The sequence below is a fragment of the Rhamphochromis longiceps genome, linkage group LG4 (genome assembly GCF_057381845.1).
Source record: "Rhamphochromis longiceps isolate RC_006_pf linkage group LG4, R_longiceps_female_GT1.1, whole genome shotgun sequence".
NCBI lineage: Eukaryota > Metazoa > Chordata > Actinopteri > Cichliformes > Cichlidae > Rhamphochromis > Rhamphochromis longiceps.
In genome coordinates this window covers 24,523,029-24,539,749 of record NC_140560.1, presented here as the reverse complement: position 1 = coordinate 24,539,749, position 16,721 = coordinate 24,523,029, and the positions used below count along the sequence as shown (strand labels likewise).

General features: G+C 38.7%; 1 protein-coding gene and 1 long non-coding RNA gene across 2 annotated transcripts in view; one reads left to right on the top strand and one right to left on the bottom strand.

Annotated features, from left to right (window-relative positions):
• The window catches only part of LOC146671673 (ras-related protein Rab-26-like), a 59,088-nt gene that overhangs the window by 26,833 nt on the left and 15,534 nt on the right, over positions 1–16,721 (top strand). The window contains exons 4-5 of the mRNA XM_085404025.1: positions 257–323; positions 5,224–5,276. Coding sequence (XP_085260151.1) covers positions 257–323; positions 5,224–5,276 — 120 coding nt within the window. The remainder of the gene's footprint in view (positions 1–256; positions 324–5,223; positions 5,277–16,721) is intronic.
• On the bottom strand, positions 9,157–13,368 carry LOC146671674 (uncharacterized). The gene is made up of 3 exons (XR_014911487.1): positions 12,973–13,368; positions 12,704–12,883; positions 9,157–11,996 (listed from the first exon to the last, which is right to left on the bottom strand). It is a non-coding gene; the product is annotated as an uncharacterized LOC146671674 (long non-coding RNA).

Sequence of the window (16,721 nt, the reverse complement as noted above, 5' to 3'; positions counted from 1 at the left end):
TTTGCACACTAGCCAGAACAATTCTGCCGGTGTTATTGAGAGCTACCAGTCCTTTTCAGTGCTGTGTTAGTAAGATAGTTTGAGTCCCATAGATCTAATTACCATATTCTATGCTTATCCAAAATCACAGAGTGAATTGAATGGGTGGTTTCACAGTGAGTGCCTTCCAGCTGAGTGAGCAAACATAAGGCTTATTAAAAAGACTGAAACTTCTTCTTCTATTTCAATGATCACCTCTCTCTCTAATTATCTGCAGATCTGGGACACAGCTGGACAAGAGCGGTTCCGCAGTGTCACTCATGCCTACTACCGTGATGCCCACGGTGAGACACACACAAATACACACTTTAATATCTTTTCCTGATTATTATACTAATGATTTAACTTTGTTCTTGTCAAAATGTGTTATTATATGCAGCTGCCATTCAGCCATTATGCAATGAAAGCCAGTGAATTTGTATGCAAATTGCGAACTTTATTTTTCCTCCCATTACATGAATATTTTGCGACTGGCATTGGATTCGAGTTCATACACTGCACACAATGAAAGGGAGTGTTGATGTTTTCAAAGACAATGCATTGCCATCAAACTAAACTTTTACAGCAGTTGTATTTCACAGCCTTTTTCGTATCAAAGCTTTTGTTCCACACTGCAGAATTGTCAAGCGCTGAAGCTTTATAACACTTCAGCTGAGATAGAAGGGCAGCAATTTCAGGATTCGGGGACTCTCTGATGATATGTAATCAGTCATCACATATGGGTGTGAGTCAGCGTGTGTTTATGTCTACTTTGTATTCATCTTGACGGCATTAGTCACTATGTAAGTTAATTAGAAAGCTCTTAGTTGTGACATTACATTGAGTTATCATGGAGTTGGTAATCATGTTAAAAGTCTTTTTTGGAAGTGTCTTTGATCAAATGTGAATAACCTGGTGCATGATACACTAAATCTGAACAAACATACTCTGATTTCTCAGGCTTTTACCTATCCAGGATCTTATCCTTACTAAATAATGTTCACCAAGGAATTACTAAATAAAAATTACTGTTTAATTCAGATTTCTAAGCAGACCTAACCTGTCTTTGAGTAAGTAAATATCAGCTCTGCTTCTATGTTTTGTTTTGTTTTTTCTGCTTGATATTCACTGAATGTTTCAGTATGTGTTTGTGATTTTGTGCACTTATGTGACTGCATCACTTCCTTTCATCTTATAATCTCTGGTCATTTGGGGATTCTTGTGGGATCAACCATCTGGGTCAGTGTGCCTGTTTAAATCAATTTAAGTTTGTGGAACTTAAGCTGGGGTTTGGTTTGGTGTATGACCAACTATGCATAAATGATAGAACAAAATCATCTGTTTCCGTGTATTATCTATGCTAGGGTTTGGCGGTCAGCCTGCGTAATTACACCAGTTTCACCGAATCGTCTCTGTCTCCTGTAATAAGGGGACCCTAACAGACTTTTAGCAGGGTAAGTTCCAGGCAAGATGCCCTGGGGACATATCTTGTTTTCTCAAAACCACATCACGCATGTCTGGAATGTAGCCTTACTCGTCTTTGTGTCGGAATTCTGTTATTTTTCCATTACTGCCGTGGAGCAAATGAGAGAATGTTCCAACATCCTAATCAACTTTAGGTTCTTTTAATGCCGCTCTAAGAGCGTGTGTGAGACAAGAATTTAATAAAGCCTGAACTGCTATTGGAGAAAAATATCCAGGATGTGATGTGAATATTAAATTTTTTTTGTGGCCACTGCAGCATTAATAAAACTGTGACAGGTTCATTGAAATAGTGTAGACTTTTCTTTGCACAAAACTCTCTTTGTGCCTATTGGCACACACCTTCACACATCGCTTCAAAACTCATGTTGATACCAAGCCTATAAGTGCTGCTGACTGAATCTGTGCAACGTTGTTTAATCTGAACAAACTCCCATTTCAGGACCAGACTGTCAGTCGATTTTTGAAGTCTCTGAAGCGTTGTGCAAAAGGTCTGCTGTAGTGGTTCCCCAGCTTTCCAAAGCTCACACAGTTTGATCTCCCTGTCTGTCTTCATGCTGTGTTCTGTGCTTCCCCCAAAGCCTGCAAACAAACCAAAGTTATTTCCAGCAGTGTAACTTTTTTCTGCTTCTTCATGTAACCAGGCAGCTGTTGCAGGTTTTGTGTTATTTCTGACTGTTTTGAAGCTGCTTTATACGTCTGTCTACGTCAATGTACTGCTAATGCAAAGAGACCTTGGGGCAAGGCTATGACTGAAATGGTACATAAATGTTTAAGTGCTTTACAGCACAAGGCGTTTTATTTTAATTAATTTTGCAACTATATGCAAGCTGTGTACCACAAGATTAAATGTTTATAAAACATGTTCAATTTTCTTTTCCAAATGTTAAATCTTTAAAGTCCTGCATTAAATTGACTCGTCTTTAAGGTGGTATCCATGGGTAGCTTGGCACCACTCCCACAGCTCCTGTGTTTTGGATCACTCTGTGGAATTCTTGTTCTGAAATCTTGCTTACAGACAACAAATATCAACTTTTGTGTCAGATTGGTCCAACCACATTGTTGAAGATCATCACTGAGAAAGAGAACTGCTTCTCTGACTACAACCTAGAGACTAAACCCCAGCCTTCAACTGAAGAGCAGAATTCTCGAGCCCAAAGACAGCGCTCATGCTCTGTATTTATTTCTGCATGCACAGGCACATTCATTGTGAAGTCGTCCACCAGGGTCAGACTTTTAATGTTTTCTTAATGCTTCAGTTCTACTGTAACATCACAAGGCATCATTAATAAAGCAGTTTGAGCCTAACAAACATCATCACTACTCACCAACCTGGCGTCTGTATCATCTTCCTTAAAATGCAGTCATAATATAGATGCAGTCAGAATGGGGTGATCCGAAAACTGCAGCGATGCTTGAAGCGGTCAGCATGTGCACAAGGAGACAAGCAAATTAGATATGAATTTTGGTGGAGTTGCAGATCTTTTTGACCAAACCTTATACTATATCCAATGCCAAAATCCACACAAGAAAATTGTCAAAGTCCCCCAAAAAACTGATCAGACCCACAGGAAACTGTAATTGTTTTATGATTTATTTGTGACATTTTGGCATTTCCATGTATTTCCACTTCATTCAGTTTGGAAAAGTCAAACAATTCCTTCTCCTCCCTGTTTACACTCGGTGGATTTGCACTCCTTCATGAAGCTGAAATGGACAATTATAAATGAAGCCATTTGTCAGTGAAATAATATTTAGGCTATCGGAGTAGAGCTGGAGCCAGGGGCTCCACAGCTAAGGTAGCAACGCAGAGAGAGAAGTGTAGGAGCATAAAGAGACTCTGAATTAGGAATTGTTCTGCAAGAGGACATGGAGAGAACAGCGGGATTATTTTAGATGTTGGTGGATAGGCAGCGTATTTGGTGTGTGGGAGAAAAATGCAGACAGTCATCAGGTTTTTTTTTTTTTTAGCTCAATTCAAAAGAAATCTGTGGTTATTGTTTCAGCACTGGGACATTTCCTGTAGTTAAGTTAAAGCAAGGCATACAAATTTTATCTACACAAGCACTGCATTAAAACCAAGATCAGAACAAGTTATGAATTAAAGACAGACAGACACAGAACAGAAGAGGTGGGCTAAAACAGAAGACTGGTGCATTTCAGTATTAAAAACTTAATTTGTCCAAGCTACATCTCTAAATTATATACAGGCCATTTGGTGTAGAAAAAGGGATTAGTTAATCCAGTTATTTCAGACTGCATAAAAAGTAACTCCTCAGTGGGGAATCACACTTGGAGCTGCCGAACAGACTCTTAAATACACTGATAAGCTCCAAATGCCCTCAGCTGTCTCAGATGGAAGGACACCAATCTTCTGCAACATTTTTACCACTGTCAGATCTATGTATGCCTGTCGTTCACTTTTTTTGCTTTGTGATGGACAATTTTATACCAGCTTTTACAACAAAACCTCCAAAAATGCTCCTATTTGGTCATCTGTCTTTTTTATAATTTATAAATAATGGAACACCTTTTAGAAAAGAGTACAAAGTCATGTACAACCTTTCCCCAAAAACCATTTATTTCTATTACTGAGTCCATCCAGAAATGATGAGTGAGGAAAGAAGTTGTATTTGTATGTGTAGTGAGTCCACAATCTCAAAGCTGGTTTGGACACTGATTCAAGGTGGTGTACTGTTCACTTGGACAAGAAACTAAGTCAATGGGCCATACTGGAACTGAGTCTAAATACACATCAGGGAGTAATGCAAGGTCCGATAGTAATGGGACAGGGAAGAGAATGGATACAAGAAAGAATAACCTTCAAAATATAAGAGGAATCAACAGAAATAAAGAAATTCACCTACACAAACAAGAAGAGCCAGGCAGGCAGAAAAACATCTCAAGGGTAGAGCCAATAAAAGTCTAAAAATACAAATTTTACAGCATAAACTGTGACGTGAAAGTTGTGAGTATGCTTTCATAATAAAGATTCTTCCGTTACCTATTAGTCTACCTCTGTCTTGGAGCCACAGTGATGGGAAGTGGTCCCCTATTTCATCTTAATAGCTTGGCTGTTTTTCTTTAATTGTTGCTTTTTATCAGTTCCCTTCTTCTATCCTCACAATCTCTTCATTTAAAGCTTAGCTTGACTGTGCCATGTGTTCTACAGTGCAAAAACCTTCAGATTTGTGAGGGGAAGATACTAACCAAACACCTGAAGCTGACACCTGCTGGCATTTTAACATTAGTAATAGAAAAAAGCTGGATAAGATGTTGAATTCAGATAGCAGAAAGATATCCAATAAAACAGAGACTTGCAGGTTATGATTTTAATGTGTCCTGACTTCATCCACTTAGTGGTGACCAATTGCAAAGGAGTGAGAAACACCTGCAGCACAAGTCTGGCAGACCTCAGCTTTGTTGCATAGCTGTCAGTCCTCATCGTGTTCATCCCTCCTTGGGCGCTGCCTTTCTCAGCTGCAGTGTCTCTTTTTCTTGAGTATCTTCAGGTAAACTGCTACATAGAGTTAGAACAGCTTAGGGGCTCTCTGTATTTCATTTATATTCATTAGAATCCTTGAAAATATTAAACTTTTATATGTTTTTGTTTGCAAAATTAAGTTTGTACTCACATGAAGTTAATGCATCAAGGTTAAAGACAGTTGTTTTTTTTTAATGCCACAACTTTCTACATGGCATCTTTTGCTTTGTTTCTTTCAGCTCTTCTCTTGCTGTATGACGTCACCAACAAATCATCCTTTGACAACATACAGGTTAGTCATTCTCTTGATTAAATAATTGTGTCCATAAAACAAAATAGTACTCACTTTTATGCAAGTACATAGTATGACTGCATCACATGTCCATTCCAAAATTCACCTTAAAAGTAGTGCATGTAAGTGATCAGAGTCGAGGATGAGAGGAAGCTGCTAGTGAAGATGTCTGGGGTGGGTCTGGGACACGGGTTTCGATGCCTGACGTGTGCTTTTCAGTAGTCTTTAAAAAGTGAAAGGATGTGGCTGGATCAGGGCCACAAATGTCAAAAAATTATCTGCGACATCTCTTACATTATTCATCGTCACTGGAATAAGTGGAAGTACAATCTGACTTTGTAATGCTGAACAACATCATGACCAAATGGCAATCAGGAAAATGGAGATTGATTACTATGTCATTGTAATTTGTGGTGGGGTGGTTGGGGGAAGGCATTATGGAGTTCTTCCCATACTGTCCAGTGGGAAAAGTATGAATGAGGTCTGTGCAAAGGGGAGACTTGAATGAAATAACTAATCGGATCAGGAATATGAAGGAAGACTGAAAGTTAGGGTAGCATGGTTACCTTATTGTCTAAACTTTGTGATATTTCTCAGGAATAAAATTCAGGACGATTTAATTATTAGGTGAAAAATATTTTTTACAAATGTAGTTAACTTAGTTTCTTTTATGAATCACTAGGGGGGCATCTGTCGGCTACACTTGGCCTTATCGTTAGGCATCTAGGCCAGTACCACTAATAATGGCCAGCAGGTCAATATTAGTATTTCTGCAAGGTCATCTTAAAATTCTCTTTTTGTCTACTAGGAAGTAATGGATGCACTCGGACAGCAGGAGCACTCAGAACAGATTAGTTGATGAAGGATTAAATTAATAATAATCACATGACCACTTGTGTATATGAAACCATTTATTATTGTTTGTAATGAGACCAATTCAATCCAGAACTTGTTGTGGGCTTATAGTTTTGCTTAAACACAGCAGTTAGATCCAGTCAGTCTCATATGACACTGTTGAAATCCCAAATTGCAGCATAGTGTTTTCTTCCCTGAACTTTCTGTATTGATTCATAGATTTCAGAACAAAACTGATATTTTCTGTCATATAATAATTATGTTATATACTGCGTTAAAAGAACAAGCAAAACTCTTTCAGTTAGAAATCAAAAAAGAAATGCCAGCAGCACAGCAGGGGAGGACATGAAAAGATGCAAAAGTCTATAAAGAAAACAATTTGTTCCAATATTTAAATGGGAAAAATAGTTTTCACTGATGTTAAGAGCACAGGCTAAACAATTACTCATTCATTATCAAAAATAAATTTAAATTATTTGACAATTTGACACCAGTAAAAGTGAAATAACTGTCAGAAAGGGCTGCAAAATGGCAGCTTTTACAGAAACCTCTATTTCACCATTTACCCTCCTCAGCAACAACAGTTGTCAAAAGAGGTAGAGCTGTGTCAGCTGGTGTCACTTTGTAATCATAGCACTTGTTCCCCTCTGTGTAATAAGTATAACCTGCAGCACAAGGGGACACAATTTGCAATTGCTTTAATTTACAGTGACCAAAAAAGGATTCATTCAGTGCACCAAAGGGCTTGTTAAGGCACGAAGAGCCTGTTTGTTACCAGCCTGTGCTAGAGAAATGTGATGTGCCTATCTGCCCTGTGAGATCACTGAAGCAGGAATGATGCTTTTCAAGTCCAGATTTGAACAACAGCTAAAGTGAGAGTGGGGGTTGGGGGGGTTATGTGAGTGCAGAATCAAGAGAGGAAGGACTGATACGTTGGCAAAATAGTAACACAGGGGAGTACGAGTAGCAAACTGTCAGCTATCTGACACAAAATCTAGCTAGAACAGGCCTCTGGCCCTTGTCTTCATGGTCCAACACACAGTGCTACGGGCTATTTTTTTATATGGAAGTCTTTACTGTCCCAACAATCTTCACCCATGGGTATACCTGCATACTCCTCTAACCTGCTGTGTATCAAATTTGACTTTTTAACCACATATTTACTGTATATATTTCATATATAGATATATTAGCACAAAATAACAAATTGCTAAAGAAATTTCTTAAACCCAGTGTAAGACTTTCTAAATTTATTTAACAAAGATAAAGGACAACACTCAGATTTGAAGACTGCAAACTGATTAGAAAATATTTAAAAGGGAGTGCAGCAGGAGTGTAAAATGGATCTCTGTATTAATTGTGACATTAATTGTGCCAAAAGTTTGCACTTCTTACTGCATTACTTTGAAAAACTAAGCATATATTATTCAGTGAAGTGCATGTACAAACATACCATATTTGAGAACGACTATAAATGAGCCTGGAAGCACTTTATTTTAGTAAACTAAGTGAGACGGGTTGTGTGGACTTATTGTTGTACTGTTGTGAGAGGCTGTGGAGCATTTGTGTGTTTGTTTCGATTATTAGCTTATCATTTACTGTTCGGGCCAACTTGGATCAAATTCCACAGTTTGTGGCCTATGAGCAAATATAAGTTTGAGACCTCTAGCTTAGTGAGCTGCAAACATTATTACATGTATACATTGTAAGCTTGGTGTAAAATGATAGATGAATGGTGTCAGTTCACTTCAGGTAATGGATCTGTGGATGTGTCAGGTTTCATAGCAGCTTGTTAAAAAAACAAATGTGTAAAATTGCCTCAAAAAGGTCAGAGAGATCACCAAAGGCAGTCTGATTTATTCTTTGGAGAGTATGGATATCTGCTTTTTTTTTATGGAGCTACAGTCTGAGTAGAAAACCAGCCCCTTTACGTGATTTAAATATAACTCAACAATTTTCCAAGTTGAACAAATGGAGCAATTCACAGTATGGCCTTCCAAAAATCAAAATCTGCCACTGTTTTCGTCAAGTCTCCCACTTGTTTTTGCTCTTACCTAATTAAAACTCCCTATTTGTCTTGTTCATACGAGACTATTTTTACTTTTTAGAGTTGTAAATTAGGGCTGAACGATTATGGAAAATAATCTAATTGCGATTTTTTGCCCCAATATTGCGATTGCGATGCGATATGCGATTATTTTTTAAGGTATTTGTCTTCTGTATTATTAAACAAAGACAAGCAATACATCATATAGTATGGCCAATACTATATTACATTAATTTTAAACTGTTCTTTCCTGGAAGACAGACCTCTGTTATGATGACATGAGGTGATGCATGAATTGATGACTGACATTTTTATTTAACTTCTTCAATCACAACAGTATATTTGAACATACACAATAGTTTATTTTTAGCTTACAAACATCTGAGCATAAAGTGCTGACAAGGAACCCTGGTGTAAACATTAAAATGAAAGTCAGTACAATGTGCAGATTGCAGAAATATACATAAAAAAAAATCAGTGGCTTTACCACACTCAGTTTTTCGACATCTGTGAACTACTAGACAGTCATTCAATTAAAAAAATATTATTAAATAAATAAAACTAATAAATAAAAAATACACACATCTTACTGATCTCTGTAGTCAGTAACATTACACATAAAGTGCAAACATAATAGCAATTGTATAAACACACACACAAACACGCCTTTAAAGTTTAAAGGCGTGAAATTGGACGGTCTAGTTCTGATTAGCGTCACCGCTGTCTCGGTGGAGTTTAATAAACTCGGCCGTCTGCTTCTTGCTATCTAAAATATAACCAGACACTGGCGTAAATTCTCGACTGTCTCATACTTCTGTTTAATAAGTTTTCTGTTTGACGTTTAGTCAGCTGTGTGAAAACCAAGGAGGAACCCACCCGGGGGATTAATAAAGTTTTATTTTATCCAATCTAATAACTTTAATCTCAGCCAAACCGATTTACTCACGAACAAACAAAACACTGAAAAAAGCCCAACAATAACATTTTTAGGTTGTCTAAGTGACTTATATATTACGTTTAACCCGAGCAGCGAAACTCCGCGGTGATCTGAAAATGATGTGCCGGGAGTTGTGCCGTTCTCGGCCGCATCAGTAACCCTCGAGCTCCCGGCTAGCTGTCGAGCTGGTGGGTAGCAGACGCCTCTGAAAACGTCGAAGCACTTTTGCAAATATGGGATATCTTGATAAACCGAGCAGATATTTGATGTTTACACAACTACTTTCTCGCCTGAAAATATTTTAAAAGTTTATTTTGTGACCCAGAAAGATTAGTATGAGTAATTTTAAAACTTAGTAGCGGCCGCCATTGCTGGAAACTGGAGTTTGGCTGGGCCGCGCTATGAATTCTGGGATATGGTAGTAATTTGGACAGCCTTCGGCGCGTCGCTGTGACGTAATCGGTCTACAAATGCGGCCTCAGGAGGATGCAGCCCATGAATTGTATAATATAATCGCAGTATAATCGCAGCCTTTGCGGTTAGAAAATTGCACTTGATCATGTCGCGATATTATCGCAAATGCGATATATCGTTCAGCCCTATTGTAAATGTAGGCACAAATAGTATGATAAGCAAAGTTAAATGAACAGCTTGACTTTCTGTCTATTTTTGGTTGTTTCACAGCTTGGTGGAGTCCCCCCCACCACCACCGCCCCCGAGATTGTTGACGTTTATTTAATACAGTTATAGTCTCCTACTGATACATTTACACTAATCCTCTGAGGCACAGATTGACAAGTCCTTCCCCACCCTGCTCAGCCTTCTCCCTCCCTGTTTCATATCCTTCCACCACTCTCACACTCAGTCAGTGTCTATTACAGGCAGGAGATATGTTGGCGGTAAGCTGCAGATTCCTGCTGGCATACTGCTGCCTAACGAGCACTAACTCATGTTAATGAACACTAATGGTGATGAATGCCACTCTGAAGGAGAAGCAGAAATGAGATAGGCAAATAGTTCTCCTTTTCTCGTGCCCTCAGAACCACTCCCCTCTGCAGTGTTTCGAGGACACAATTACAGCAGCACATTAACATCATTCGAGCTGTCCATCATCTCTGAGAGAAAGACTCAACATGTAAGGCAATAGAAGTCCAATCAGCTCATCTCATGAATGTTCCAGCCGCTGTCACTTGGATTATGTTTTAAGTGGTTTGAAGATAAAGTCAAATTCATCCACAAATGATTTCTTGTATGTGCGCTGCATCATAAACATCTGGCTGTTTCAGAGTTACTCAGGTGTTTCACGCCGTCCTGGCAAGCGCTATCAATCAGTGGTTTGTTTATATAATACACAGTGGCAAGTAACGCAAGTCTTTATTTTTGCAGAACTACACAACCCATTTAGTAAGATGATGAATGCCTTCTTGTCAGAAGTGGTGCTTCAGGGAGACTATAAAAGTCTATTTAGACCTCTGCCGCAAATTATTTGTCTGGGCTTGTGTTTTAAATAGCAGCCTGGCTCCTGTGGTGCCATCGTTCAGGAGTAAGATCATTTGCTCTTTGTGGGAATTAGAGTGTCCTATCGAAATTATTCACTCCTGTCTGTTTGTCTGTTAACCATCTAGTCATGAGAGATTTCTCCTCATCATTAACATCTGGGGCTAACAAAAAAGTTGGTCTTAAAATAGATATTCAGTTATTATTAGACCATTATAACAGCATGAGGTCAGGGCAAAATCGATTAACATTGGTAGGTTAACATTTATGCTTTTTCTTTTGCAAGTCTATATTTTTATTCTGGGATTCCTCTAAAGAAACTTTGCATAATTCATAGTTTTAAAAAATGTCTCACAGCCTCTCAGTTAATCATCTGTCCTAAACAGAGATGTTTTAACTTCTCTCTCTTAAATGTCCGCTTTCTAAGTAGCTGCAACAGAGGCAAACTAACTGTAAGTGTTCTTAAGACCTATTTTCTCTTTGTTAAAACAAAATCCATACTTGGATTTACACACTGCAGTCGCTTCAACACTTTTTCTACCTGAAGGGAAGCGTCTGTCAGTGAAATAGTTACATGGCTGCTTGGATACATAAAATAAGTAAGTTTACTTAACAGTTATATCTAACATAGCCTCATTAACTTTCTGTTACAGTTACCAGTTTTACACATGTACAGTAAGCTGTGTATTAATTCAAGGAATTTAAAATAAATTTCCTTTACATGGAGCCAATTCACAGCAGCAGTTGCCTCGAAGCACTTTATATTCTAGGATTAAAAGCTCTACAATATTAGAAAGAAACCCTGAAAATCAAAATGAGCAAGCAGTTGGCAACAAAGGGAAAGAAAAACACCCTTTTAACAGGAAAAAACTTTCTGCATAACGATGCTTAGTGTAGCCAAGTACAGGATAGGGTAGGGGAAATTAAAGTAAGATGGAGAGAATGGGCCAATAGCTAGATTCGCAGGAGGGATAAAGGGAGTTGCGTGGAGAAGAATGACTGGAGCCACAGGTAAAGTTGCTATGAATTGTATTAAACTATTTAGCAACAATTTAACAGCATTTTATGAACAGGAATGAAAACATAAAATAAAATACAGTGACAGCAATAATAATAACAGTCAGAATCCTATCTGAGCTCAGATATGTCAGTCTTGCCGGCTTAATAGTCAGTGTTCAGTCAAGTCAAATCCAACAGGTCAAAAGTTTGTGATTGGTGCGATTTCGTCCTACCGCACTGTTGCAATTGTTCGTGAGAGAAGAGCAACCTGCCCTTCTGGGCCAACTCAGAATGGCTGTGGTTCGGTTCGGTTCAAAGGGAAAGGCTCGCCATCTTCCTCGTCAGGAAGAGATCCAGGTCTCACGATCCCATAAAAAAACCTAGCCTGTAAACAACAGGACTATTACTAATTCAGTTCACACTCTAATGATATACATGGCCATATGTAAATAATGTAAGTGCTATAACAAAACAAGCACAAAACATTAATTCTAATTTCTAACTATAGTCTATACAGTGCATCTTAATCATGAATGCACTCTTTAAATCACAATCAGCTTATTCTATCGTCAAGGTGCACATTTCTATCAGAAATCAGAAATAAACCATAAACTATGGTAGATTATTTTTTTACAGTATTGCCCTTTAACTGAATTACAGGAGCATTGCTTTACACTGCATAGCAATGAAGCAATATATTATTTACACTCAATGTACAGAATAAAATTACCAAAAGAATATACAAAAACCCACAGGCTGTAGTTTTACAGTATGTGGTAACGTATCAGCACAGTAAGAATACACACGGACATCTATCCAGTGCCGCTCGAGCATCAAATGTAACAAAATAAAGTAGATTCATGACCTTTAAGATCAACATTAACTTATTCCATCATCTAATTTTAGTGCATTTAATATTCAACAAGTAATACTAGAACATCATCAGCACACAAGCTGAGTGCTCAAAATGGCTGAACTCAGTGAGAAACCCGTGTGTTCTCCCACAGTGAAAACGTGGTCAGCTACAGCTATGAGCATTAGGCTAGTTAGCTTTTCAATTAGCCTGATTCGCCCAGTCCCAGTTTAACTCACCAGCACACTTCTAATGTTCAACTCTCAGAGAGGATCTTGTTCAACTCTCAGAGAGGATCTTGTTCAACTCTCAGAGAGGATCTTGTTCAACTCTCAGAGAGGATCTTGTTCAACTCTCAGAGAGGATCTTGTTCAACTCTCAGAGAGGATCTTGTCCACTTCATCCGCTCCCGCGCAGATCTACAACATTGAAATCGGGCCATTATATTCCCTGTTAACTTCTTGTTAGCTTTTTAGCTTCAAGGTTAGCTTAACAGCTTCTGACTCACCGCGATGGTTTCAAGGTCCGAAATGTTCACAATAAATCAGGTCCGTTTCTCCAAGGTCCATGCAGATCTCCGGTATGGATATTTGCTCAATTTATCAAGTTAATAGTTATTTTCCAGCGAAAAGCTTGGCGGTGAAAATCAGTGATGGTCTCGTGCACCTCCGTCTCTCTCTGTGTCTGAGCACGTGACGGTACAGAGCAGGGGAAGGCGGGGCTTGTTCCTTCCTAACCAGTAGGGGTGTTAAATATACTCTTTGGGTTTTATTCTTATATTTATAGTATTTATCTTTTATTATTGATTTATTTTTGATCAACTCAGTGATTAACAGAGTAATGATAAATCCCAATTAACAATAACATGTTGTAGTGCATTACTGAGTCGTGTAAACTCACTGGGTTACATCAGGGAGGGCCAGCCAGCCACCAAGACTGGTTTAGGATGAGGGGAAGAATGAAGACGAAAGACTCAGTGCATTGTGGGAAATGACCCAGCAGCCTACACCAACTAAAGCGTAACTAAGGGAGGATTCAGGGTCACCTGATCAACCCTAACTATATGCTTTATCTAAAAGGAAAGTTTTAAGACTAATCTTAAAAGTAGAGAGGGTGTCTGTCTCCTGAATCCAAGCTGAGAGCTGGTCCCATGCTAGAGTGACCTCCAGTCACTCTAGGAACCAAAAGTAAGCCAGCACTGTGAGAGCGAAGTGATCTGTGAGGATAATAAGATGCTATGCAGTCTTTAAGATATGACAGGGGCCTGATTATTTAACATTTTGTATGTGACGACGAGAAGGATGTAAAATTCAAGTCAGAATTTAACAAAGGGCCCATAAAGAGCAGCTAAAATGGGAGAAATGTGCTCTCTTTCTAGTCCCTGTCAAAATATGACTTCTGAGATTATTCAAGTATTCTGATCCTGATACTCTCGCTGCAGCATTGTCGATCCACTGAAGGCTTTCAGGCAGCTTTTAGAGCGAGCTGATGGTAATAAATTACTGTAGTCCAACCTAGAAGTAATAAATGTGGGAACTAAGTTTTCAGCATCACTCTGTTTCTATTTTTATTTATTGCACAAATGATACAGGCAGGCCCTGTATACTTGCTTGATGTGCACGCTGAAGGGTATATCCTAAACAAAAAAGACTCAGAGATTCCTCACAGTGGTACTGGCCAAGGTAATGCCATCCAGAGTAAATATCTGGTTAGACACTATGTTTCTAAGAAGCAACCAAAGGGTCACTAGTTTGATTCCAGCCAGAGACACAAATCCCTTCAGGGTTGCATCAAGAAGGGCATCTGGCGTAAAACTCTGTCAAATCAAACATGCAGGGCTATCCACTGTGGCCACCCCTTGTGACAAGGGAGCCTCCGAAAGTGACATTTGAGTTAGACTCAGAAGTCAATGGACTGGAAAGAGAGAGACCAGGTGTATTAACAATCAACATGGCTTGCATTTATTTCATGGGATCTATACCGCTTCTAATCCTGCAGTTTTATTTCAAACTTAAAATATTAAATCCCATAGCTTTCTGATAACCTTAGAATTGATCAGTCCCCTGACAGGGATCAAAATTAATCTCTCCAAAGGCACATGGTGTCTGTTGGGATATTGACTATGCAGATCAGTCGCTCTAGCCTAGATTGAAATTCATTTTCCGCAAATGAAATGTAATGTTTCTTATTGAACAGTCTGGCTTTGGTACTGATCATTGAAAGATTAATTACCATCTAACTGCACTCGCACTGCCGATGTCCAAATGCCTGATCATGCTTACATGTCTGCATTGTAGAAACACAATGAAAGCAACGAGGGGGATTAAACCTTCATCTGTCTGTCTTCATTCATCTCTCTCGTTGCGTCCCCGGGGCATGGATTGGCTTCAAATGAAATGGCCGCCTGCCTACCACATTGCTGTTCACTAAATGTCATGGCACCACTGCACCAGATGGTGATGAGAGAAACTGTCATTAAATAATGCAGTGATGTGAAGTCAAATACCATTCATTTCACAGTCTGTGGAGACTTTTGGCATTTGTGAAACGACCTGTTTCAAGCTTCCAGGTGTTTTATGTTGTTGTGCTTTGAAATCATCCTGATTATTCTGCACAGTCGGTTCCTCTGCAACCTAGTTACCTTGTCGCTCAGACATCACCTTTAAATTGGCGTCCTGCGTGGAACATTATTAGTATGTCAGCTCCATTGCTTCCGCAGATTACTGTAGTCATATATATGATGCAGCCAGTGGACCGTGGATCTGCCAAGGCAAAGCGCCAGAGGAAAAAATGATGTACCATTGTTCAGGCAGCTGCTTTCTGTGGACATTTCCATTTACTTTGATGTCGGCCCCAAAGTGACAAAACAAATGGGGGCACTTACAGTACGTGCACACAAGCAATGTAAGATGAATGAAGACTCAAGATTTAAGTCGCTTGCTATTTGTTGTTGTTGAAGCAATTCCAGAAGAAGTGATATGACCAGAACCCCAGCGGATGGATTTATGTTACAGGTGCCTCGTTAAAATAGCTTCAAAATCAGTGATTCTATAGGCCCTTTTTCTCTTCCTCATCTCACCATTTTTTGTTATATAACACCACATTTGTGCACCAGAAAGCTCCTTTTATGGTCGTCTGAGTGTATTGAAACTCTGCTGAAAGAAGCTCTTTACCTGTGAGGGGGCTGGCAGGTCAAAGGTCAAAGCCGTTTATCATATATTTTCAGAAGAGAAATATGATTCGTTGGCTGCCACTGTCTCTCCTTTAGCTTCCTCAAAAAGCATCATTACCCACTTGGAAGTTAAAGTAAAGAAAACAACTTAGTCATAAATGAAAGTACTCAATTCTCCTGTTATTATATCAACATTAAAGATTGTACAAGAAGTACAGGCATGCCTTTGCTGCATTCACACTTTCCTTGGCATAAAATATCTTCATCTGAAGGGATATATAGTTTATTTAGGATTTGCTTTAAGGAGAAAAGAAAAGAAAGAAAAAACCCAAACAAAGGGTTGAAAAAATTGGGGAAGGTTTTTTTTTTTATATTACATTTTGTGTGAAATGTGTTTGCCCAGGGTGAGTCATGCACTTACCTTACACATTGTTTGTCTGTGTCTGTATCGTTTTATCTTCAGATAATGTCATTTTCTGTCACACTTTTGTCTTTTTTGGAGGGTTGTATCGCTACCCTGCATGAACAAAGGCAGAGGTGTCATTGTGTTTGTTGTGGTTATTCTGGCTTTTTATCACATTGGTGCTGTCCTTTTATCATCCAGACAGAGGGACCTCACACTGTTTGTTTTTCGATTATTTGTTTAAGCAGAAGAGAGCTGTCGTTAAAACACACTCGCACACATACATGAATTTGTGATGACGTGAATTTAGAACAACACTATTAAATCAGTCAAAGCACAAAAACAAACAGCAATCAAAAGGAAATTGTTAGCACTTCACGGGCTGATTATCCGTTGTTTCTGGAACAGCTTGTGGCTCTTGTTTTTAAAAAAGATCTCTTTTTTTTGCACGTTTTTAAAGATACCAGAAAGCAAACACTGGATTCATTTAATACAGCGTTTAAGTAGCTAACATCTTAGTATTCGTGCAAAGAAAAGCAACCCTCATACTATAAGCCAGACATGGAGACACTGTTTTTTCTCGCTTAGAAAATGAAAACAAAATTGCTGAAATTTACACAATAATTTGGTTGACCTGAAAGTTGAAAAATTAATAGAGGATGTATAAAAGAATACCTCTCAA